Source organism: Ambystoma mexicanum, chromosome 3q (assembly GCF_040938575.1).
Source record: "Ambystoma mexicanum isolate Mex_15411 chromosome 3q, UKY_AmexF1_1, whole genome shotgun sequence".
In the NCBI taxonomy this organism is placed as follows: Eukaryota; Metazoa; Chordata; class Amphibia; order Caudata; family Ambystomatidae; genus Ambystoma; species Ambystoma mexicanum.
The window spans coordinates 996,319,147-996,345,795 of NC_090926.1; the positions used below are offsets into that span (position 1 = coordinate 996,319,147).

A 26,649-nucleotide genomic window follows, 5' to 3' on the forward strand; every position below is an offset into this window, starting at 1 on the left:
CAATAGCTGATGTCAACACCCAATCCAGGCCCTTCATAACTGGGGTAGTCACATGGCACCATGTAACTGGGATACCATGTTTCCACTGGTAGGCGTTATTATTACAAACCAATTGTCTTCATTATTTATTAAATGGAAGTGCAGGATTGCTGGCATGGAGTTATGTGGTCCTCCTTTTCTAACAAGAACTATTTAATATTTAACAAGTGTCCTTATAGTTATGATGTACAAGTGTGTATGCTAAACAGTAAGAATAGAATAATACATAATGCCTGTTTTGTAAACTGTACACTTTGCATCATAAGCGTATTCATGTATACATAATGTTACTTAAAATAATATACCTCAAGTAATCTCATGTATGCTTAATGTCATTTCGGTAGCTCTTCATACATGTGAGTCTTTACACCTTCAACAGGTCTATAGGCCAAAAAGTATGTATAACCTCATCAGCATATATAAATAATGTTACACTTGTACAATGTCTAATTTCCTTTGAACTCGTATTAAATTCTTAAAATATATAGTAACGCTCCAACTTATGTGCATGTTAAACAGTACATATAACATCAACATACAAATAACAAAACGTACCCACATTAAACATAATGTACCACTTGTAAAACTGTCCACTTAAACTAATAAGCATAGTAATTCAAACATATACATGTAATATGTCACATTTCACATATTACATATTTTACACTAATAAATAAATGAACTAATGTGACTCATTACATTGTAATTAGCATACACATAGAACAAAATGTCTTGTTTTCTATTGATGAAACATCAGTATTAAGAGATGACAATACAATACAACCAAATATTGAGAATATTTGAGAAGTAAATATTGAGAAGTAAAATTTGCAAAGTTAACAAAAGTAAAATCAAATTGTCTTGTGTCAATATATTTTAAATACAAACGCGTTTACATCAAATTTAATAAACCATGTGCAATTATAACAAAAGTAAAACAAAATTGAAGTTTCTCACTAAAAACAAAATTGTCTTTAAACATAAAAATCCATTAAAAAAACAAAACACACAGAGTCTCATTACAAGTTTGGTAGTTTCTCGGTGGTAAATCCACCAAGATTCCACCGAACGGATTTACTGTTACTGTCATATGATCCAGCGCTATTACCACTGGATTACAATTGGTGGTATGGCAGTGTCAGTCCCCATTTATGAAGTCCACCATTTAGGGAGTCGACTGGCAGTAATTCTGCCAAAATGTCCGTTTTCAGCAGTAAAATGGAAGAATTCCCTACAGCAATTTGCTGCAGTGTTTTCCTCCACCTTACCTACAAACCCATAGTTTTGTGGTGCAGTAATGCAGCCCTAATGCAGTGGTAACTCTTACCACTGCCTTACAACCATTTTTGGCCGCACCACTGAACTCATAATGACACCCATGGTCCTTTAATAAACAAATTGTCCTGTGCTATTTAATTTCAACTGGAAAACACAAGCATGAGCAGAGAGTGGTAAAAGAAAAAAAATTGAAAAACACCACAAACATTCCTGTAAAAAAAACACAAAAAAGGGAACATAAAAGTAAACCTATCACTAGCCAACAGGAAGTTGAAATAAACATTACCACTGATGACACTACAACTGTACTAACTATTAGTAATGTCATAGAAGAAAGAAGTAGTCAAAGATATATTTTTAAAAGAACAAGTGAGTAAGGAAACAACATTATTTACTGCACCGGTTGAAAGTTTTCCATCAGTATCCACAAGTCCTTTAAAACAAACAAGTGAAAATAGTAATAGCCTTTTTAATACTCCCAATGTTATGGCTGTTCCACAATTCATCATTTACATTCACCAATGCGAAACACCTAAAGTCAACAAATTAAAATAAATTAAAAGTACTCCGTCTAAATGTGAATGCATTTCTACGGTACAAACTTCTCCAATTCATTCTAGCACTGTTTCAAAAATTGAAAGTGCTGTTACACCAAATAAAACAAAAGATGCATCAATTTATACTAAAGATACTACTAGTCCAACAGTTTAAAGTCCACAAAGTCCCCAAAATAACACAAATACTTTCCCTATTATTACTACTATTTCAAAAGTACAAACTATCATTATAGAAGTGGCACAAAGAGATGTATTACATACTACAAACGGTACCAATTCAAGAGCGTAAAGTACTTTAACTTAGCAAAAAAACAACAAGATTGTAGCACTTCGACTACTTCCATTTCAAAAACAAAAACTTCACGTATACCTAAAAATAAAACAATTGATGTGCCAATGCAAACATCTATAACATCATCAAACAACTAAAAACGTCTCAATTTAAAGTATTAGTATTTTAACAAATAAATGTAGGGTGGCCGCCAAAAAAAAATAAACAATGTACCTACTACTGGTACTTCTTTAATTTATACAGCAGAAAGTTCAACAACTGAACAAATATCAGTATGACAGTAGCAAGACATTTCAAGTGCTGTTACTAGCAAAACTAAAAAAACAACATCACAAAAATATAACTACCTCTGGAACAATTCCATTTGGCACAATACGATCTTGAATTTGGAAATACTATGAAACTCCTGAACCAGATGATGTGTGAAATGTTACTCAAGTAATTTGCACCATCTGCAAAGCAAAATTAAAAAGGGGTACCCCTCAAAAATATAATTTAGGAAATTCAGTAATGTGAGCACATATGTGAAATAAACATGAGCAGATATATTTACTAAATGTTTATAAAAAAAAGAAAACAACCAGACAAACATCAATTTAAAAAAACAGTTACACTGTAGTTAGTACAATTAATAAACAAAATACTAAAAGAAATCATATATAAACTAACAGTAGAAAAAGGACATGAAACTGTGCCTTCCCAAAACATATCAAGTTGGTGATTGTGTGTCACTTCCAAATTTACCAAGCATTGATTTAGAGTGTTACTTATAACTTTTTAGGCTACTGAAAATGTGGAACAGAAATTGCAGTAGGAGAAACAAATACTGCTACTCTTCTGCACAAATTAAAATATCATCAATTAAGACATACTTTAAAAAAGTAAATATTTATTCAAGCCAGGTGTTTTTACAAATAGCATACATATGAAAATACTAATTTGCAATTTCCAATTTGTATTTTGTTGCTTATTTATAAATGTGGGCTGTTGCGTTTTGATAAGATATGTGTATATTAATAATAGATGTATGACAATCAAATTTCCAAAGTAAAATACATTTAATTTATTTTAAATAATTATAAATTGAGCCACAAACATCTTATTTTTCAAAACTCTCAAAAAATATATCTATGTATTTTACATAATACCTTATAATACATTGTTAAAATGATCTATTATAAAATGAAGTTACATATATTAACATATATTAAATATATAAATAATATAAAACTATAAAATACACTTAAGCATATTTTGTACACGCTCACAATTATAGTAAACAAACAATACAGCCAAAAAAATGATATATTTAAAAAATGTAAATCCAACATACAGGGTTAGAATTTGAGGATAGATGGTAGCTGCCTTCTTGTAGCCAATAACATTTAAAACATAAGGAATCACACAAAATGGACAAAACAATCTATCTCTATCTTATGTGGAAGTTTTTTTGTGGAAAGCTATGTACTAGCTCCTCGTTCCCCAGTGGTTGCTTCTGGTCACTAGTTAATCCTGGTTAATGATGGATACCCAGGAGTTGATTTTAGCCCCTGCTTATCCAACCTTAATTTTGAGCCCTGATCGAATATATGTACCACTTTAATATAATTATAATATATAATAGTTATATATATAATATAATTACTTATAATACGTAGGTAACATAATATTTATAAAACAAAGATGTAACACATAATCTATATATAAGTTTAAACATTAATAAAAAATACAACAAAGCAAATACACTTCATACCAATTTATAAAAATGTATCCATTAATATAAAAAATGCATAATATAATTTTAAATGTTGCTTTATATTGTACCAAACATACTACCACTAAAAATAGTTTTTAGTAATTAGAAAAAGGTAAAACTATCAACAGCAATAAAACAAAAAAAGTTCAAAATATATATTATTTTAATATTAATAAATGGTAATTAAGTCTACTTTTACATACTTCCTCAATTTCTGGCGATTCTCGTAAAGATACCAAAACACATTTAACAAGTACATAAAGGTATTCATATTATAACTTGGAGAACCTTTAATTGGTTTATTTTTAAATGCTATCATACATAAATAAATTCTAATTGGGATTTTAAAAATGTAAAATTTGTTTTTATTGGATTCTTTTTCAAAGGTTCTTATGAACATTGGAGGTAAGGGACGGCTTTAAGGAGTGATATGAAGGCCGTCACAAAAATCCCACTTACATTTTCACAAATATTCATATTTTACATTTTAAACCTTTACATAAAAAATACAACAAACATTCCTTTATTTCAATTAAATCCATTATAACAAATCATTTATAAATTAAATAATATTTTAAAACATTTCACAAACAATTACAAAACCTTCAAAAAACACAGGGAATAATTTGTTTTTTATAAGAGTTAAGGTCAAACCAACAAAAACCTAAAGTCTACAAACATTACAAATAATAATGTTAAGGAAACAACATAAAAATATGTTATCAATACATTTAAACAAATATGTTTAAAATCAAATATAATGGTAACGTTAACCCACCCATCAACCTAAAAACATCAAATATTATTATATAATAAATTAAATGATATGCTTACAAACCATTTTTATAAAGTGAAACTATTAAAAAGTTAATTAAATGTACACCGTTAATACATCAAACAATCCATAACATATTTTCATAATACGAAAATACTAAATTAAAAACAAATTATACATGAAATGTATATATACCTACATTAAAAAATAAAATAAAAAAGTAACTAACAAAATAGAAAAGTATACACAAACATTTAAATTTTATAATTTGCATTAGAAAACAATCAAATGACATTTTGCAATTACACATATATAATTCAGTAACAAGAAACTTAACATAAAATACAAAATACAGTACAAATAAACATAAAACTTATGTTCTGAAGTAAATATTGAAGTCTGGCTGTTTCTTGCAGAAATAATGTAGTCTATTAAAGAGCCACAAAAAGTACATCACAACACAACGTACTGAGAGGCTACCCTGTAGGTAACTTGTTTAATCAGTAAACAATGCAAAAGGTCAATTCCCAAATCATTGAAGACTATTCTGTGTACCATCGAACATAAGAACATATGTTTTGTGGTGAAATATTCTCCTTCTATCCTAGCTTTCCCCTATCCCTATAACTGACTATCCGCCTTTGACCACCCAGACTCTAATTTCGCTCTCTAGTCAATTAGAAATAGCCGGATGGATCCACCTAAAGAGGTGATTTGGGTTCATACACTTCCTGTAGTAATATGGGCCCTGACACACTGATAATAATGCTACATATGATGATCCATTCTTTTATGAAATGTATAACACTTTACAGTGATATCGTAACCATATGGTTCTTACAGTACTGAGGGACAATGGTATGTGATGCCACTTCCTGTGATGTCAAGTGGTGTACGGTTGTGTGCCATCACTTGCTGTGGTGTCATTTTGGGGTGGGGTCAAATGACATCACTTCCTGTGATCTACTTGTGGAGGCCAAGGGTCGTGTGATGTCACATCCGCTACCCCGGGCATTTTGGTGAAATGATGCCCTGAACATTCCCCACAAGATTATTTCCCTTTTAGATAATACTCACATCCAGATTTCTTTTGGCTGAATCACAGACAGATGGGCACTCCATCTTAATGGCTGCCTTAATTCTCCCCCTCCAGAAAAAGGAGGGGATCAGCCAGTAAGTTAGGATTAGCTTTTCTCCACAACCTTTCGGTTTCCTCTTCCAGTGAAGAAGATCACTCTCAGGGCTTTAGTAAGAACCCAAAACGGGTCCAAAAGGAGAGCAATCTATTCCTTCTGCTTCCTGTTGTCAGTCAGTGAGTGAGCGAGCGAGACTGTCAGCGTCCCTTTTTCAGTGAGTGTGTTGAATCTTACACAGAACAGAATCTCCACCTTTTTGAGGTGTGTCACTTTCCCCAATCTAAGTGGTCAATGTATATGATTGGAACATATTCTCAAAGTTACATCACAATACTCCTCCTTGGTAATCATTGGGCATATTAATGAAGGGTGCAGTCAATGGGAGTAACTTCTACACCCAGTTTCGTGACAATTTAATATGATGTAATGTCAGAGATTACTTGCATTAAAATGTATCAAATACTGAAACTTTAAATTCCATCTATCTGACCACTTTAATAATGTGCTCACCAGATTCCTCTTTCTGGCACAAATCAATTGATTAGGTTTTATCATTATAGCACGAATATAGATTTTTCCCTTTAACTCACTTCCACATTTATATTCAAATTATTTTTCTATCTCAATATAAAGGGGTTATCACTGTGAACACTAGGATATATGGGGCGCTGAGATGCACTGTTTTGTCGCAAGGAAATGTACATATGCCTAATTTATATATTAAAACTGCATTGAAAAAAATTGTTTTGGTCCATCTAATAGAATCTTTTGAGCTGAACGACACCAAAATGAGTTCTCTAAGATGTTCGGTTCCAGAGATACAGGCTATATAAACAATTCAATGGTCATTTAAAGGGCTTTTTCTTTAATACCACACTATTGCATTACAATTTCAGTTCTCCTGCCTAGATACAAAGACACATGGTATTTATTTTCTATTGAGTCAGGCCTAGAAACCTGCTCCTGTTGACTCAGACCTGGCTCATATGGTTTTGATGGCTGAGGGTCTGGCTGATGAAAATAGCCTTTGTGGTTTGAATATCTGTGGTGTTATAGTGTTAGTTTTGTCTCCTCTTGAAATGTTTCCAGACCTGTAGTCCTGTCAAGTGTTACATTCTTTCATTCAGGAAGGCTTTTTGTGTTAATGGATTGGAATGGAGCATTAAAACAGATACAATAAAATGTCAATTTTATTTTTAAATGCTCCACCCTAACATATACACAGGGAAAGTAAAAGAATTCAACACTTAAAATTAATAGCATGGTCTGGTTTTGCTTCGCCTATTTGAAGGAGGATCCTTATCTGCAGTGGGCAGGCTTCAACAAGTTTATTAGCTCCGGAAGGGAAAGTATCTGTCCTCCCATTCTATATGCTGGAGTGGGTGGGTCTTTGTGAGTTGAAAGGATTCCTAATATGTCAGAATTCAGTGATGGCTCCATTTAAAGTTGGTTTGAGTGAAAATTGCAGCTTTTAAAGTGCCTTTTCTTCTTCCGTTGATTTTACATTTTCTCAAAAACAGAGCAGCATAAAATATAGTTTTTCTTTCTTTATAATGTTGTTTCTTCTCTGATCAGGCAGTTCCCCATTTTAACCAAAGTGGAAGGTTATTTTTTGGTACGTGAAATGTTCATCTCAGGCCCTGTCAGTTAAAAGTTTGAGTGGCTGCAAAATATTGCACATTTTGTTTGCATGTGTGCTTCCCAACTGCTGTGTGCAGGCAGCAGCTTAAATACTGATTTTAAAATGATGCCTTGCTCTGCATCATTTCTCATGAATCAAACTTCCCTACAAATTTCCCCCTTTGCTCATTCCAACTCCATTCTTTTCCTTCAAGAGATTTCCTTGGAAGAACCTGTTCTAACATTCCACAGGTCCTGGAAATAATTGTTTATTTAATGAACTAGAGAAAGGGGTAGAAAAGCTGATTTAGTGACACTTAGAGAAACACATTTTTACTGAAGCAATACATCCTATCCTGAAATGTTTACGTGCTACATGTTACTTTTTCATTCAGTCTCTAGCACACTCATTTGTTTACTTACCTGTTAATCTTCCTGTTCATTCCTTTCCTTTTCTTGTTCATCAGGTTTCATTCTTCACCATTCTCTTCAGCTCTGACTTTAGATGGCTCCTCAATCGTTATCAACGCTGGCTGAGGGTGACAGCTTTTCAGTTGGTTAATATGGACTCATTTTTCCTCCACCATATGCCCTTTTGGTATTCGGATCTTATAGGCGACAGGAGAAATCTTTTCTGTGATCTCAAAATCACCTCACCAAGAAGGTAAAAACTTCTTCTCTTTGGCTTGCTTTCTTTGAAAGTTGTATAGATAAATCCTGTCACCTACCTCATACTCCCGTTTTCTCTAGCATTCACAATACTAACCATCACACTAAACAACAATAACAATTAAATAAACAGGAAAACAATATAAATGAACGGTTAGCAAACAACCAGTGTCTTGGATGACGTCTTCTTGTTCTGGGCAGATCTTGTTCCCCCAGAAAATTCCCAAAGTCGATTCCCCCAAGGAAAAGGAAAGTTCCAAATAAACGAAGGTTCATACAAACAAAAATCCACTGGTAGCAGTTTTTATTCACTGAATGAAAATATGGAGTTCCTGGATAGCCTTTTTCCAGGAAAAGATGGAATAAGTTCAAGACAAACAAACCACTTCTGCTTAACAACTCTTCTGTTTTGCAACTTCTGCACGTCTGCTATATACAGTTTTGTCAGGATGCTTCTGCTTAGAAATTGCTCCATCTTCAGCAACTCCCTTGATGAAACTGTGAGGGCAGGCTCCCTTGCCCCACAGTTAACTTTTGGCTTCTGCTTCATACAACTACGCCGGCACGTTTGGGCTGGTCTGCGCCATTTAAATACTGTTGCTACAGTTACCAAAGTTTACTTTTTATCACTGCGTCTGACTGAGCGTGTGTTTGATAGGAAAGACAGGGCAAACTTTGAATCCTTCTAGTTTTCAGCTTGTTAGAGTGTGCTGAATCTGATAGCATTTTTGACTAATACCACCTTTTCATTGTGCAGGGCTATCACGCCTTGAAAGAACGGCTAGGAACCAACTTTCTGCTATACTGAGAAATTGCTAATATCTTTACATCTAAATTGTGTATACCTTCATATTAGAACACCTAATTTGATATCTAGATTTGTAAGACCTTTATCGATATATATACAACTTCTGGTACCTCTGAAAGGCTGACATTACACTTCAGTGTTTTGTAGTTTACTGAAACTACAATTCCCTGCAAGCGCTGGGCTTTATTTTCTCATTTTCGTTGTGATAGCACCAGCGCGTTTGTGCTTTTCTGCGCAGATCCGCGTTGTACACAGTGGAGTGGTGCCAGAATCTCGTGTCATTCTAGGTAAGACTCTTCATAGCTCATTTCTTGATTCTTTCTTGCCCTGCCGATATAGGACGCTTTCATGAAATCACATCCATACCAGCAGTGTGTGCGAGTCACAAGGAACTATGTTGTCCGATGCCAAGCTTATCTCCATAGCAAATGGACATTCCATTACAGACACCCCCAAAACCAATCAAGGAGTTTCTCGCTCAGCATCACACAATAAAACCACAAAGCAAAGGCCTGACTCTTTAAAACTGTCCTTACTTAATACACAGTCCTTGTCTAAACATGCACTGGACATACACAACTACATCCTTGACAATGGGATTGATATTTTGTGTCTCACAGAGACATGGCTGCAAGAAAGCAGTGGCCCCTGTATTGATTTAGCCACCCCTCCCAGGTATAAAATGATTAACAAGAATCGCCTACAGGGAATAGTTGCAATTATAAGTAGGGAGGAAATCTGTATTTTTGAATCTCAGATCGAATGGACGGGATGTGAAGCCCTCTACGCTAAAATAACTCTGACTAGTAATACCTGCATGAACATTGTTCTAATTTATAGATCACCTACTGATATGCCATCATTTAATGAAGACCTGAGCCATTTACTTAACTCCTCCAATCGTCCAAACTCCTCTACCATACTCTTAGGAGATTTGAACCGGTGGCAAGGGGATGCCAAGAACAAAGAAGCCCTTGAGCTGGAACAACAACTTATAGATGCAGAACTAACAATACACAACGATAAACCCACTTACATAGGAGGCCATATCCTGGACTGGGTGGAAATTCGAAATATGGCCATACGCGACTTTAACACTAAACCAAGCATTTGGTTAGAACTTTGTAAGGTCAAATGCACAATCAACCAAAAAACTACTTCTTGAGTTACCCAAGAAAATCCTAAACCGGAATTATAACAAACTCAAATCAGGAAACCTAGAAACTTGTATGCAAGCTGTCATGAACTAATCATCAGACTTAGATCCTCCAGACAGACTTGCAGAAATGTACAAGCTTCAAATCACCAAACTACTACAACACAGCGCCGTTAAAGACAAAGACCATCAGGGACCAACCCTAATCAACAAGACTGGTTTACCCCTGACCTACAGATCTTAAAACAGGAAAAACAACAAGCCGGGTGCTTATGGGCAAAAAAATCTGAATATTGATAATAGATATAAATGGAAAATGTATAGAAAGAAAATACAAGACAAGGATTCTCGAGGCCAAAACAATCCACTGTGACGCACGGATTGAACAAGCTAGACATAACACAAAAAAACTCTTTGAGCTATACCGATCTTGGGAAAAACCCATCAACCTCATTAAAGACATTAACCCTAACAAGGAAGACTGTGAAAATGTGCAAAAAGTATTTCTTATTAGCCTGCGAATAAATTCACAAAATATTATAAATATTATAAAGACACCTCCAAAACAAGCGACGGAAACCAACATCGAGAACACTAATACCATGCCTAAATTTGGCTTTCAGGCCATGACTATTGCTGACACTACTCAAATGCTAACGAACATCAGGCCAACTCCTGTATACGGGACCTCCTTCCAACCAAGATCATTCTTATAAACATCAGCATCTTTGCCCCTTTCTTTACACAATTCTTAAATGCTTCCTTCCTACATAAGAAAGTTCCCACTTCTATCGAAGAAGTAGCAGTCACACCCATTGTTAAGAAGCCAGGACTCAGTGCCCAGCAAACTTGCGACAAATAACCAATAACCCTTTTTTACAAAAAATACTGGTCCAGGCAGCAACCATCCAACTACAGGCTCACTTTGAATCTGGCGCTATTTTTCATTACAAACAATCTGGTTTCCGTAGACATTATGGGACAGAAAGTGCATTGCTAAACCTGCACACGCAAATGCTAAGAAATATAGATGTGGGTAAAACGGGCCTACTTATTTTATTAGATCTCTCAGCGGAGTTTGATCTCCTAGACCACGCCAGACTACTGGAAACAATGGCTGGTATTGGTAAATGCTCAAGCCAAGCCATAGAATGGATATGCTCCTTTTTGAATGAAAGAACATCCAAGATATGCTGGGGTACTGAGTGCTCAGACCCCATCTCCATCAAATATGGAGTACCACAAGGGGCCTGCATTTAACATCTACATAAGGCTCTTATGTGATGAACCTGCAAATATGGACTTTTATTTCGACAACTATGCTGATGATTTCTAGCTCACCATGGATCTTGGTTGTGACCATGCAAAAGATACAACATCCCTCAATCACATATACTCGATCATCCAGGAGTGGATGATTGAAAACTGGATGTGTCCAAACAGCTCTAAAACAGAGCTCATGATCATTGGAACTAGCCAGGTCAGAAAACAGTTGGACCAAGCTTACACAATCTTTACACTAGATACCAGCGCCATCAAGGTGGTTGAAAAAGTGAAAACTATAGGCACAATATTGGAGGCATCCCTCAATGCAGATCCGCATGTCAATTACGTGACTAAAAACGCACATTACCACCTTAAAATCTTAAGACAAAATAAATCCTTTAGTGTCACGTAAAAACTGTGAAACTCTAGTTCGAACCATAATCATGCCCCGGCTGGACTATTGCAACACCTTATTATGTGGAGCAAGCAAAAAGAACATTCAAAGCTACAGAAGGTTAAAAACACGCCATCAGGATAATCTACAATGCTACTAGGAAAGAACATATTTCACACTACAGAAAGGAGCTTCATTGGTCGCCTGTAGAGAAACTAATTCAATTTAAGACACTGACTCTGGCCCATATATGCCTATATGGAGAGGCTTCACATTACCTAAAACAAACACTAAGAAAATATTCCCCAAGCAGGAATCTATGCTCAAGTACCACACACCTTCTTGTTATACCAAAAGCTAAAAGAGCCTGAGGATGAGCAAAAAGTAAATGGAATAAACTTTCTATATCTATGCGATCAGAGGAAAGCTACAGAACTTTCCGAAAAAATTTGAAAACAACTCTGTTCGAATAAACTAGCTCCCTATCAGCCCTTTTAGCTTTATGTTGTCTGTTTTGCACCATGATGCCTGCAGGCTATGGCGCGGCACAAATAAATAAACATTTAAAAAATACAGTTCTGACAATTTATATTTACAACCACAGTACTGCTGCTCTGCTGCAACTGCAATTTATAAGGTTAGGCAACTTCCACAAGACTTCTTCTACCTCTATGGGTTGGCAAGGCACTCTTCTCTCTCGTGTGGTAAGAGAGGGCAGCTTCTTTGCCTTTCCTTCCGCCTTGTAGCTAACAACCAAAAATATACTGCTACAATTTTAAAATCTTTAGCCAACTTCAACAATACTTCTTCGACCTCTACAGGTTGGCAAGGCACTCTAGTCTCTTGTGTCACAAGAAAGGACAGTCTCTTTGCCTTTCCTTTCGCCTTGTAGTTACAAAATACAGCTGTGTTGAACAAGTACCCAGCTCCCTTTCCCAACTTCAAGGACACTGTTTCTTCAGTGACTATCCCATGGCTATAGTGCCACTCTTTACAACCTTGGATAACCGTTGTCACCCCTAGTTTTGTATGTCTCTGAGGTAACACAGCTTAAACAACTCTTAAGCAATATGGTTCAGTTCTTTAAGAAGCTAGATATGCTGTAATAGAGTTTGGGCTATTGGCTTTGGCTGTACTTGTTCTCTGCTCAGATTCTACGGCTTGTATAACTACTGCTTCATTGTTTGTGATGTTACAAGAGATTAGTTTCACAAAAAAAATGAAATTAGGCACACACAATTTCATTTTACCTTTGAATTGCCACTTCAAAGTTACGCATTCCCACCTTTTGGTCAGCTTCTTAGCCTCCAAGGTATTCAGTACACAATGTTTCAAGTGCTACTTCTCAATATGTGGCTTGTAACGCTTTGGGAGAGACAATTAAGAATCTTGAGCTTTACCGGCAGCGTTCTTTCTATTAACAAGAGGCACGCGATCGCTTGGCATCAGGTTTTGCTTAACAATGGAAAAAGAAAAGGCATTTACAACACGAGGTGTTTCAGCTTTGATATTTAATTGTGTGCTACATTTCCTGTGTTAATAGGACTTCCCACGTCTACGAATACGTTTATCTAGTTCAATTATGCATGCAAGTGTTAAGAAAGCTGGCTACTGTTACCAGCAAGGTATGTAAATTGATTTGGAGTACGGAGCTTCACTTTCCCAACTCCACAATCACTGTAACTGTGGGCTGCCTCTGCTTCCTGACTTACTTTCGACTACTACTGCTTGCTGCAGGCACTTTTGGGACCTCGGCTTGCTTCTGCACACGGGCCTTTGGTGGATGCAGAACCTCTCTTCCAATGCTGCCACAGCGAAACAGGGTTTTTTAGCATAGGACCAACTCAGAGTCTGCAGGTAAAATCTGCCCTTCTACTCTGGCGTCCCTTCTGTGGTCACACTTTCTTGTGAACTGCCATCCTCGTGCTCTACTCCTTCTGCCACTGCCAACCTTCCAGCTCCCACTTCAGCTTCTTTCTACTGCTCCTAACGGCAGCAGCCCTTTATGCCTCTCAGGTGGGTTAATTGGTTTCAGGTATAGGCCCTTATAAATAATTGCCTGACCCTGCCAAAAGCAATTAGGCTTGCCTGCCTGACCTGAGCTCCTGCATGTCTCTTTAGCCCTCTTCTTCTTCACAGTACCTGAGGGATTCCGGGACATGCAGTACTCCTCCTCTATGTTGGAATAAACAAATGCTTCCCCCCTAAAAAGTACTGTGTCTCATCCTTTGAAATCCCCTGCCTTCCTGGGCTTGTCTCCAACCAGGTGATCCTCCGGCAGTACACCACCCATAGGATTGGGATCAGGAGGCGTCTGCCCTCTCCTGGCCCCCTTGGGAGGAGACTTTAGGCAGTGTTTTAGTGGGGGATCAGAAGGATTCTCCACAACACCCTTTTCCCTAGCATGTCATATTTTTTGTCATCCCTATAATGTGGGATGGATGGATAAGTATGTAAGTAGACGCTTGTACCACCAAGCTCTCAGGCGTAGGGTGCCTGGAGAGAAAATCAGGATTCATTTCTCATTGTTTATATTTCCTTACCAACTCCTTGTTGACAGCAGGATTGGGATCAGGCTTCTGACCATTTTTCAAGATAGTGTTTCCATGTGCAGAATGGAAAGGCAGTACAGTTTCCTTGTGGGACCTTTGTCCAGAATATCTGTAAGGTCGTCCTGTACTATATCATTTGCACAGTGTCCCCAACCCAAATACTCAGTGACTCTGTTCTTCACTGTTCCTCCACCGTGCTATAGAGGCCTTGGATCCCTTATACCCCGGCCTTGACCCCCCCCCCCTGAAGATGACAAACAGTGCATCCGACTTGCGGAAGCCCTTGGTCCTGTCCAGATTGAATTTCAAAGCTGGTCTGACATCCAGACAGTACAAGACCCTCTGAGTCTCGTCTTTAGGGTCAGCAAAAAATGTAGATGGAAAGCGTAGGGTACCTTAGGTAGGTGTGTCTGTAGCGCCATCTTATCCTTGTGAAAGGTCGTATAGGTTTCTGAGGCCAACAAAGCCTGGATCTGGCTGATTCTGCTGGCTGATTCTGCGAGCAGAGGTGAGGCCCACTAGCAGAGCTGTCTTAATGGTGATGAGCCTGATGTCCGCGGACGCCATTCACTCGAAGGGATTGTGCCCCAAGGCGCCCAGCACTACATTGAGGTCCCACACAGCATGTGGTTTTTTGATGGCTGGGTAGAGCCTGTAGAGGCCTGCCAAATGTCTCTTGACTATCGGGTTGGAAGAGGAGAAGACCTCCTCCTCTGAATTTCTGTAGGCCCCAATGGCTGCCAAATAGGTGCGGCATGTGTCCACCTGCACACCTGAGTGAGCAAGGTGTGCAGAGAAGGAGAGCACATCATCCAGTGTGCACGTAAGGGGGCCGCTCTCCTTAGAGTCCACCCAGTGACAGAACATAGTCCATTCACTCTTGTACTGGCTCCTGGTAGCCTTGCTGCTAGCTCCCTGAATGATTTCTAGGTTAGCCTGTGATAGGCTCAGGTGCTTCAGCGTGACCTGCTCAGGAACCATGCTGCGAGGGCTAATTTCTGTGGGGCGAGGTGGATGACCATGCCCCCCTGTTGTACCAGAAGATGAGCTGGGCTCATCGGAAGGTGAATGGGTGGCCTGTCTGAGAGGCTGAGAAGCTCCGAGAACCACGGTCCCGCCGGCCAACACGGAGCCATCAGAATGATGCTGAGGTGACAAGATTCCTTTATCTTGCAGATCACCCTGTGGACCAGGGGCGTGGGATGGAAGGCATACGCTGTCATGCTGGTCCACTGTATCTGGAATGCGTCACACAGGGAGCCGGGGCCCTGCCCCTGCCAGGACGCAAACTGCTGGCACTTCTTGTTGTCCCAGGAGGGAAAAAAGATCCACTTGAGGATGCCCCCATCTGCTAAAGATCTCCAGCAGCACCTGATCATTTAACTGCCACTCGAAATTGTCCGCTCCCAGTCTTCTGAGCCTGTCTGCCTCCAAGATGGACTCCCCCGGCAGGTGGATGGCCTTGAGGTAGATGTTGTTCTCCCAAGCACATTCCCACATGCTGACCGCTAGGCTGCACAGTGGAGGGGACCTGGTACGCCCCCGCTTGTTGACATAGTACGTGCTGGTGGAGCTGTCGGTCTGGATAAGGGAAACCTTGCCCCCAATGAACGGAAGGAAAGCCTTGAGAGCTAGCCAGATGGCTTTCAGCTCCAGCCAGTTGATAAGAGAGTCCTGCTCCTGCCAGGTCCAGACTCCATAGACACTGTGGCTGCCCAGAGTGGCCCCCCAGCCCTCTAGGGAGGAGTCCGTAGTGATGGTGACCTGCAGGGCCAGCTGCCGGAATGGCTAGCCCCTCCGCAGGTCGCAGTCCCTGGACCACCATGTGAGGTCTGAGTGGAGAGAAGAACAAGTTACTTACCAAACTGGTAACGTTCTTTCGATGAGATGTTCCTCCGATGTATTCCTTTTCTTTGCTATAATCCATTCCAGTTTGCTGGCCGCCTCAGACATTTCTTGTTGTCCCAGGAGGCAAAGAGATCCACCTGCGGATGCCCCCATCTGCTGAAGATCTCCCTCAGCACCTGGTCGTGCAATTGCCACTCGTAATTGTCTGCTTCCAGCCTGCGAGCCTGTCTGCCTCCAAGTTGGACTCCGCCGGAAGGTGAACAGCCGTGAGGTGGATGTTGTTCTCCAGGGGCCATTCCCACATGCTAACGGCTAGTCTGCACAGTGAAGGGGATCTGGTACCCCCCTGCTTGTTGACATAGTACATGCTGGTGGAGTTGTCTATCCAATGAATAGAAGGAAAGCCTTGAGTGCTAGTCAGATGGCCTTCAGTTCCAGCCAGTTGATATAAGACTCCTGCTTCTGCAGGGTCCATACTCCATGGATGCTGTGGCTGTCCAAGGTGGCCCCCGAGTCCTCGAGAGAGGATTCCATAGTGATGGTGACATGGGGGACCGGCTGCCAGAAAGGCTTGGCCCTCCGCAGGTTGCAGTCCCTGGACCACCATGTGAGGTCCAAGTGGAGAGAATGTCACATGCTGACCAGCTCCGCTTGGGAGCGCCGCTCCTGATTCCATGAGGCTGCGAAGTGCAGCTGTAGTCTCATAATCCTGAGTCTCGTGTGGGGGACGGTCAGCAGGACTGCTGCCGTAAGTCCCAATAAGTGTTGGTACCACCATGCCAATGTCACTTCTCGGGCGAGGAAGTGAGCCGTGGCCCTCTTGATGGCCACGATTTTGTCCCAGATCAGGCCCATGAAAGTAAGTCTCTGCGTGGGTTTCAGCTGGGACTTATTGAGGTTGAGCAAAAAACTCAGGTCGTGGAGAGTGCTCATAAGAGCGGAGGAGATGTGTTGCACCGCCTTCGGTGCTGTCGCCCTGACGAGCCAGTCGTCGAGGTACAGTTAGATGTGGTGACTCTGGGCCCCGAGGAGGGCCGCCACTGCTTTCATGAGTCAGGTAAACACAATGGGAGCCGAATTGAGGTAGAAGGGTAGCATCTTGTATTGGAAGTGGCAGCCCATTATCCTGAACGGGAGGAAGGAGCGATGAGGCTGCCAAATCGGGACGTGCAGATAGGCGTCCTTCAGATCCAGGGAGCACATCCAGTCTCCCTTTCACAATGTCTCCGCTATGAGTGGCACAACCATCTTGAATTTTGAAGAGGGAGGGAGAGGTTGAGGGTGGAAAGGTCCAACACAACTCTCAGGCCAGCCTGGGTCTTTTGTATGGTGAAAATCCTGGAATAGAATCCCAATCCTTGCTGGGAGGTTGGGACTTCTTCCACTGCCTGGCTCTTGACGAGCAACCGAATCTCTGCCAACCGAGTTGCTGTCCCAATCTGTGTGAGTGGAGCCGGTGGTGGGAGGAGATGAAGGGATCAGTAGGCGGTACCCTGTGGATAGTACAGAGAGGATCCAGGGGTCTGCAAAATACTGACGCAAGAACTGTGCGTGAAGGGCAAGCCTGCCTCTCACCAGAGACATGTGGATATGAAGGGGCGTGTCATGTCTTCCTTCCCTCGGAGGCTGTTGCTGAGGAGGGGGACTGGAAAAAGCACTTACCCTCCCCCCTTTTTTTGTTTGTGCCGGTGTTGACTCTGCGAACGGTCAGGCTGCCTGGACCTCTGTTCTTGGAAGCCGCAGAACCCTCCAAACGTCTGCCCCTTGTCGAAGCGCTGATGTGACTGGGTGTACGCCTTGGGGGTGGCCTTCGTTAGGATAGATAAATACTTTGCAATTTGCGAGCTGTTCTTCTTTTTATCAAATTCTTTATTGGTGGTAGAGTGAAAGAATCGAAGAGTGTCGAACGGAAGGTCCAATATGCATTCCTATACATCAGGGTTAAACTTATAGCCCGAAGCCAGGCCATCCTTCTCATGTCCAGGGTGATGCATATGGCCCGGCCAGAGGTATCGATGTGGGACACAGTGGACTCTATGATGTCCTGCTCTACCAGCTTCGCTTCTCCTAGACCCGCCTTGAAAGCGTGCTTGGCTCTGCACTGGAAGTTCTGGAAGGAAGTCTGCTATTTCCCACCAAAGCCTCTGGTTAACGGCTGCCAGCATGGCATCCGTGTTGGCTTGTCGAAGATGCAGCGAAGCGTTGGAATACAGCTTCTTCCCGTACGTGGAATACAGCTTCTTCCCGTACGCCTCCAAGATCTTCTCCTCCTTGCCTAGCAGTGCCGAGGATGAGGTGGCCAAGGACGACTGAGGCTTTGAGTAGAGTGATGCCTCAGCAATCACCGAAGACTGTAGTTGAGGGTGGGCCGACAGCAAGAGTGTATCCCCCTCCATTTGCCTGTACTTGGCGTCCAGGCGTCGATTGACCGGCTGGACCGAGCGGGGGTTGGGCCACCACTTCTTGGCCAAGGCGACCACATCCTTTTGCATCGGGATCCCCGTCCTAGCCAAGGGGCATAGAGTGAGGACCTCGGCGAGCACCCCTGCCTCTAGTTGCTCGACTTCGGGCTGAGGAAGGCCTAGGTACTCCACCAGACCTGCAAGTCGTTTGAAGAAGGCCTTGGCGGAAGATGGTGTGTCCCGGTCCTCTTTCTTGTCCGTGTCCACCTGAGCGCCCAGCTTTTCCGGCGCACGGGGAGGAGTGCTGGGCGTCGAGGGCTGGGGTGTGGAGACTGGAGCCAGAGGCTGCAGCAGATGCTAGTACGGAAGCACCTAAACTGTGGGGGGCAGGAAAGCCGGAATCAAAGGAGCCGGCGTGGGCAGCAGTGGCTGCACAGGGGCCTGTGGCGCTAGAGCCATAGGAGGAAATACTATGGGCGCAGGCGGCAGGTCTAGAGGGAGCATGTCCTTGATAGCATCCGAGGATGGTCCCCATCTAAGGAGATTGTATGAGGGTGAGGAACCTGTCCTCACAGGCCGGTGGGGTGGCAGGTGATATTGACAGGATCGCGGGGGACTGCGGGAGCTTGTGAGTATACTGTCTAGGTTGCAGAGGGAACCTGACCTGCGCTGCCGATGGATAAACTGTAGGCCACGTACCTGGTTGACCCCAGTCCCACCTTGTAACTCATTCACCCACCTGTGTCGTTCCTCGGGGAGGTATGAGAAGAGCACCCATCTTGTTTGGTGCATCAGCCATCTTGTCGAGCTGCATGCCACTTGCCGAAGTCGGGGTGCTGGGCTCACTGGGCTGCCTTGCACCTCAGGCCGAGACCTGGTAGGCGTATCGCCCTCGGCAACGTCACCAGTAGTGCTGTGTGTAGGCGTTCCCTCGGCCATAATGTTTGTAAAAGAGCATAGCCCCTCGAGTGTACACCCGGTAAACGGACCTTCTGGTCCCTCAGCACTATCTTCGAAGAGTCTACAGACCCCTCGGCTTGGCCGCCGGTAGCTGAATTAGCCTTGGTATTCGTGCTGGTATGAGAACCAGAAATGTTCCTCCCGCTCGGGCGCTTCCTTGGAAAGGAGTCTCCCTTGTGGGGTGCGCTGGAAAAGAGCAGCTCTACCTTGGGCCTTGATCGATGTTTGACGAAGTCCTTCAGGTCCTCTGGAGGCGAGCTCTCAAAGAGCTCCCTCCACCTAGCCAGTCTTTTCTTCAGAGTACGCGAGGAGAGAGTACACGCGGTACAACCTTCCTATCTGTGGTCGGGGCCAAGGCAGCGGAGGCAAAGGGCGTGGGGATCTGATGTAGGGAAGAGCCCCTCGCAGGCTGGACACCTGCTGAAGCCAGTTGAAGTCGATATGCGTCGGGGAGGAGCGTGGCACCAGAGGACCAAGTACCTGATTGATAAAAGAAGACAAAAAGACAGAAGAAAGTATCCAGGGAAGAGCACGTGGAATTAAATGGCCGAAACCAAACCCAGGAGCACTGGTGTAATAGGCCTGTTCCCGTCGACGCGGGAAAAGGGGAAAGAGGCGTGGCTCCGGAGGGCGGAGTCAGGGTACCACATGCCCCCAGGGCAGCTCCCGCGCGCACCTCTACATTTAAAGGGGAAGAAGGTTTTTTCTGGTGAAAAAGGTTCTGTCTCCTGTCCCTAGGAATGGACACCCATCTTGTATGGAGGAAAGGGGACAGGACATAAGAGTATAAAGGTTTCTTCTGAGAGCTGAAAATAAACAGTGTCTCTTCCCCTAGAAGGTCTAGAAGAATCCACACTGTCTTCCTGATGAGAAGAGACTTTTAAAATGCCCTTCCTTAATCCTGATATTACCGCCTCCTCTAAAGTTTCACCATCTCCACCTGATCTCACCACATCCTACCAATCTCTGCTAACCCCTCTTGTTATCAATTCCTTCTCAACCACCTGATCTTACCACCACCTTGCTCACCCAGGATGTTCTCACTACCTCCTCCAGCTGTTCTGTGCCACCACATCTCCAGTTTCCTCGACTCGTGTTCTTATCTACCACGCCTACCAGACTCTAACGTTTTTCAAAAAGGAGCCTCATGGTCTTACAACTCACACCCTCCCGCTAGAGCTGGCTGTACATAGGCTTAAGGGGTGAGACCAAGCCTATATCGGGCCTGTCTGCCATCTTGGATTTTATATGAGCTTCTTTGACTTTCCTGAGGCTTCCTGCACCGAGTTGGGGGCTGTGCTGTTTCCATCATGTGAATTCAGACCTGGAACCTTACTTGGTTAGATTTCTAACTTCCCGGTTTGCCATGAACTGCTGGTCAACTGGGAAAAGGGATAGTTTCTCCGGCGTGAGTTTCGCTTGCAGGGGGATAGTGGCAAGGTTACTTTGCGTTCAGCATCAGTTTCAGAGTGTACAGTGAGTTGCAGGCTTAAATGCTTATATCTGCAGGACCTTGCCATTCATTTCAGGCTCCGCGGATCTCTAAACCAGATTCCTTTACAATGTTAGGCGAGCTGGCAACAGTCTCTTATTCCACACTAACTTCGCCTGGGGCAGGGAGAGGGCTTCCCTTAAAGGGAAAGCTTTCATTTTGTGGGTTTTATATTTGGGTCTAGCAAGGAAAAGCTTTCATCTCATTTATCTGTAGAGGGGAGACCTTTTGCCTAACTTGCAGGTTATTCCCAGTGTTCTGGCTAGGGACCAACTTCTTTTGTTGGACCCACCCTTATGGGTTAGTCGGCTGGAGAGGGTCTAAGAGCCTGGGATTAACTTGTGGTGCAGCAATGTAACTACCACTTGCCAAATGCTAGGGACCCAAGCTAGTTGGCAAGGGGATCCTCACTTTAGTCATTGGCACTTTAGTCGTGGCCCGGCATCCACTAGCTCAGAATGCCACCTAGTCCCCCAAGCCACCTTCCAGTAGGTCCCCAGAATCACACACTGATAGAGAGAATGCATGTAAAAAACAACACTCATACGTTTTGCTAGTTTTAACTAAAATAAATCAGCTGTTTTCTAACTCACACTTAGTGAGTAGCCCTCAAAATGATTGCTGCGAATAGCTATACTTTTAGTAATAGGCACAGTGTGGGAAAATTCTATCTCTTTATTGTGTTAATTTTACTTTCCAGTAAAAATATAAATATGTCAATGATTGCCACAACAGAACATTCAAGTAAGAATATTATACATTGCTATTAGTAAGGAAAGTTGGACTGTCATGTTGTGTGTAGATGTGTGAAAAAGAGAAGACTGTAATCCATTTTGTTCACATTCAAACTCCTAAAATTTGAAATCCATATCATCTGGTTTGACAATACAAATTTCCATCGCTTAATAGAAAAACAAACGCTGACAAATCCAAAAAGACTAATAGGAATCCTGAAAGACATATTATAATTTTGAATGGCCAATTGTGGTGCAGATTGACCAATCCCAGGTCTAAATGGCATAAGAATAGCAGACTGACCAATCGGAATGTAAAATGCTGAATAGGTTAAATCATCAATAAGATGTTGATTGCCAATTGAAATCAGAGCTCTTAAATATAACCACAGCATTTAATGGAAATGTATCACCTAAAAAACATTTACGCTGACCTTCTTGCCATGCCTATTGGACTTTAAAATATTTTAAGACATCTGCATTTTGGGCTGGGAGGATAGCTCAGGGACAACGCGTTTGCCTTGGAAGCAAGACAATGCAGAGTAACACAGGTTTGAATCCCAATCCCATGCTCCAATACTGGCCTCCCGTATTAAGCACTTAATAAAAAATGAATTCATTAATTTTGAAATCTAGCTGAATTACGAATGCCTCACAATATCTCAATGCTCAAATGTAGACAGGTAGAATCAATTCAGTTGTAAACATGAATACCTACAGTAGCATGTGAAAAGCTTATTCCTCAAGGACCCTTCACAACACACAACCCCTCATCTTAGATCCTCACACTATATAGCATCACACTGTTGTGTTTTTTATAAGGACCATGTCCACTCACTCATGCCGCCGCTGCAGCTTCACCAGCTCGCGCTGCTTCTCCTTGTATTGCCTTTGCAGTTCTGCCAGCCTCATTCTCATCTCCACCTCTTCTGTGTCCAGTTCATCAATGGCGGCCTTCAGTGGGCAGACCTGCAAAAATGGGTGAGACGTCAGCTCTGGAAGGACTTCAAGTTGATCACTCTCTTCTTGTGGGTGTAAGGAACTTTAGTTCTTTACACTCAAACAGAGTAACCTCAAATGCATATATAATGTCAGTTATCCTTTAGTTTTGCAAACGTCACCCTGACTGAAATGGGTATGCTTAAGATATGGGCCCAGTGCTTCCTGAGCATAAAGATCCAACCTATACCTCACTGATGATGCCAAATAAGGCCCAACACATGTCTTGTGGCCTTGAGCAGAAGAAATGTAATCTTCCATTTTGGGCTTCATTGCCCCTTTTGGGGTGGGTCAATTCCCTTCAATAATAGTATGGTAGGCTGAAAATCGATGGGCTGGAGAGTTGCCTAGAGCATTGCCTGGGGTTAGGATCTCCTCTGTGTAATACTTAACTGATTAAGCTCTTTTTCATCTAATAAAATACTGCCTCTCGTACTGTCTCAATTCATTATTAGGAGGGTTCTGCAGAGGGTTCTTTACTCTGGTGAAGGGTTCTAAGAATCCAACTTAGCGTACACAAGGTCTAATTAAACTCTCAGTGGTAGTATGGCTGAGCAGCAAGGCTTACACGAAGAAGGAGGCAAGATTGGTGTGAAGCACATCTAATAACAATAAGAGATCTACGCAGGAAAGTACAAATGCTTTAGAATGATGAAACAATTGGCTGACTACCACCATTAAGGTAAGTGAAAATCAAAACCGATATATTCATTCACATGTGGGTAACGCAAATGGGTTCCTCACTATTATGGGTAATAATCACAGTTATTAAACATATAGATATAAGCAATCTCAGCTTCCATGTCCTGAAGAAATTAAAAAGGGCCCTAGTATACAAAGAACAGCTGGGAAAAACTAGGCTCACTGGTGGTTCATCTGCAGAGGGCTGTCGACTCGTGGGTACAAAAAGTCTTCAAATAGTTAGGTTAGGTGTGTTGTGGGAGGCCAGCAAAGACTGAATAAGGATTGACTTCAGATTCCACAGCACAGGGCGATCACACAGAAGCAGCTGACAGGAGCAGACATCGTGGGGATCCCGAAAAGGGGCAGCTAGCACTTAGGAGAACGTTAGAAGCTGCCCACGCAGAAGTGAGGTGCAGTCCTAGGGTTAATGTATGCTATGTTATGTTAAAGGTTCTTATACCGCACACTGTTGCCACCTGCATGGTTTCTTGGTGCTCTGGCGGATCTGTAAAGCAAAGGGGCAGAGGTAAGTTAGGACTGAGCTGGAGAAAAGAGCAAGAGAGCTATGATATGCTTTTGGCAGCTTCCGTTCGGTTGACATCGTTCACTGTGCGTAGGTGTGTTTTTCGGCTGGTAGCCGCTATGTACTGTTGGGCAAGGCTATGTATGATTTGTTTCATTGTTGTGGTGTAGTGAAGCGCTTGCACTTTGTTAGGACTGATTTTCTATACTCTGGTGGACAAATGTATAAAAGGCTAAACTAGTATAGTGACAGGGACAACTCTGTGAGCTGTAGGCAAAGCATTTCAAGGTAGGTGGATGAGTGGTCTAGGCGAAGTCTCAAGAGGTGGTGAGCTTGTAAGTGGTCCCCAATGAATATGCACACTGCAAAGTCAGGGATTACACTTAGACAATCAGTTATAAAAATACATATTTATTTATGGCCATATAACACTGAGAAGGGAATAGTTTCTTACCTGTAACTCCATTTCTCCAGCATTGGTATCTTTCATGGATTCACATGCTTAGAATATTTCCCCATCGTCAGACTGGGACCCCTCGGTACACATATATAGCCTTTTCCTATAGGAAAACTTTCGACACTTTTGTGTCCTATCTACGTCCTTTTAGGACCCGCCTACGCATGCTCCGTAGGCCGTCCCAGTATAAGAGGCCCGCCCCCGCGGTTCCCCTTCAGATTTCGGCCCCTCCAAAGTAGGAAGGGTTAAACTTATCAATCAAATACATTGCATTCCGGGGAGGTTTGGTGGGCGCATGTGAATCCATGAAAGATACCAATACTGGAGAAATGGAGTTACAGGTAAGAAACTATTCCCTTCTCCAGCATTGGATCTTTCATGGATTCACATGCTTAGAATAGATTGTATAGCAGTAACACTTGAGACGGCGGTGAGAATGTAATGTAGTATACCCTCACCATACTACACAATGCATATGTACAGTAGGAATAAGTTAACTTATATAACCTTACCCACATAAAGTATACTGTCATCAAAAAGGTAGAAAACAGATTCTCCACAGCGTGGAGCTTACTTTACAGAAACAGATGGCGCAGGACAGCTCTTCCCATCTGCACCTCGTCCGCATGCTGCCTGGCAAGGCAGTAGTGGCGGGTAAACGTGTGGGGCACTGACCATGCCGCAGCCTGGCATATGTCCGTCAGCGGAATTCCTGCCCATAAAGCTGCTGAGGAGGACATTGATCTTGTAGAATGGGCTCTAGGATGTCCTTGCAGTGGCCTTCCGGCCTTGGAGTGACAAAACGCAATCGTCGATGAGACCCATCGAGCCAATCCCTGTTTAGAGATTGCTTTTCCTCTCGTCGACGGACCATATGCGATGAACAGTTGTCGAGTAGACCTGAGTTCCTGTGTACGATGTAGGTAAAATTTCAGAGCCCTCTTAACGTCCAGGGTATGAAGAGCTTTTTCTGCTGTCAATGATGGTGTCGCGAAGAAAGTAGGGAGAACAATGGACGAGTGTTTGTGATACACTGTCGGAACTTTTGGGACGAACGTAGGATTAGTTGCCAGGACCACTTTGTCCTTAAAGAATCTTAGGTATGGCGGGTCTACGACCAGCGCTTGCAGTTCCGAGATTCTCCTAGCTGATGTGATAGCAATCAAGAATGCCAACTTCCACGATATGAATTTTATGTCGGACGTGGCCATAGGCTCAAAAGGCGGTTTCATTGAGCCTGCCAACACTGTGTTGAGACTCCAAGTTGGGGGGAAACGTTTTACCGGGGGAAAAATTCGAAATAAACCCCTCATGAAGTGTTTCACAAGTCTGTCGCTAAATAGAGGAGACGACTGCCTCTTCCTCGTGAACCTTGAGATGGCCGCCAGGTGCACCTTTATCGATGTGAAGGATAACCCCCTCTCCGCCAAGAGGAGCAGGTAAGGTAGAACTTGTTCCGGCGTCACCAACAACGGTTGTAGGCCTTGTTGTCCTCGACACCATTCACAGAACCTCCGCCACTTATAGGAGTAAGATTTATTTGTAGAAGGGGCTCGGGCCGCCTGCAGAATTTTTTGGCAATCCTCCGCAACGTTTAAAGCACCGAACTCCGAAAAGTCAGGAGCCAGGCTGTAATGTTGAGACTGTCCGGGTCGTGATGCCACACCATGCCTTTGTCCCGGGATAGTAGGTTCGGGACTCTCGGAAACGCTATGGGATGTTCCAGCGACAGGTGAAGCAGGTCGGAGAACCACGGTTGCTTCGGCCAGTGTGGTGCCACTAGAATTATCTGCGTATCCACTGAATTGTCCTCCGTATGAGGGGGAACGGGGGAAAAGCATAAAGGAACATGTCCGTCCATGGGAAGGAGAATGCCTCCCCCATGGAACCCTCTTGAGGCCATCTGCTTGCGAATTGCTTGCATTTCTTGTTGTCTTTGGTCGCGAAGGCGTCCAGAGGGGGGTGACCCCATTTCTGGAACACTTTCATCAGGTGAACTGTGTCCATTTCCCACTCGTGTATTTGGGCCATGCTTCTGCTGAGGGAGTCTGCTTGGGAGTTCCTCACTCCTGGAAGGTGATGAGCCACGATGGAAATTTCGTGCTTTAATGCCCAATGCCATGTTTTCTGGGCTTCTATGGAAAGAGTTCTTGATCGCGTCCCTCCTTGTTTCCTCAGATAAAACATGGCCGTTGTATTGTCGGTCAGTATTCGTACTCGCGAGCCCTTGATGTGTGGTAGGAATGCCTTCA

The 26,649-nt window shown here is 42.6% G+C and overlaps 1 protein-coding gene across 3 annotated transcripts in view; it reads right to left on the reverse strand.

Moving 5' to 3' along the window:
• The window catches only part of BAHCC1 (BAH domain and coiled-coil containing 1), a 683,113-nt gene that overhangs the window by 261,073 nt on the left and 395,391 nt on the right, over positions 1-26,649 (reverse strand). For all 3 annotated transcript variants that reach the window (XM_069655151.1, XM_069655152.1, XM_069655150.1), the window contains exon 13: positions 22,573-22,703. In XM_069655151.1, coding sequence (XP_069511252.1) covers positions 22,573-22,703 — 131 coding nt within the window. The remainder of the gene's footprint in view (positions 1-22,572; positions 22,704-26,649) is intronic.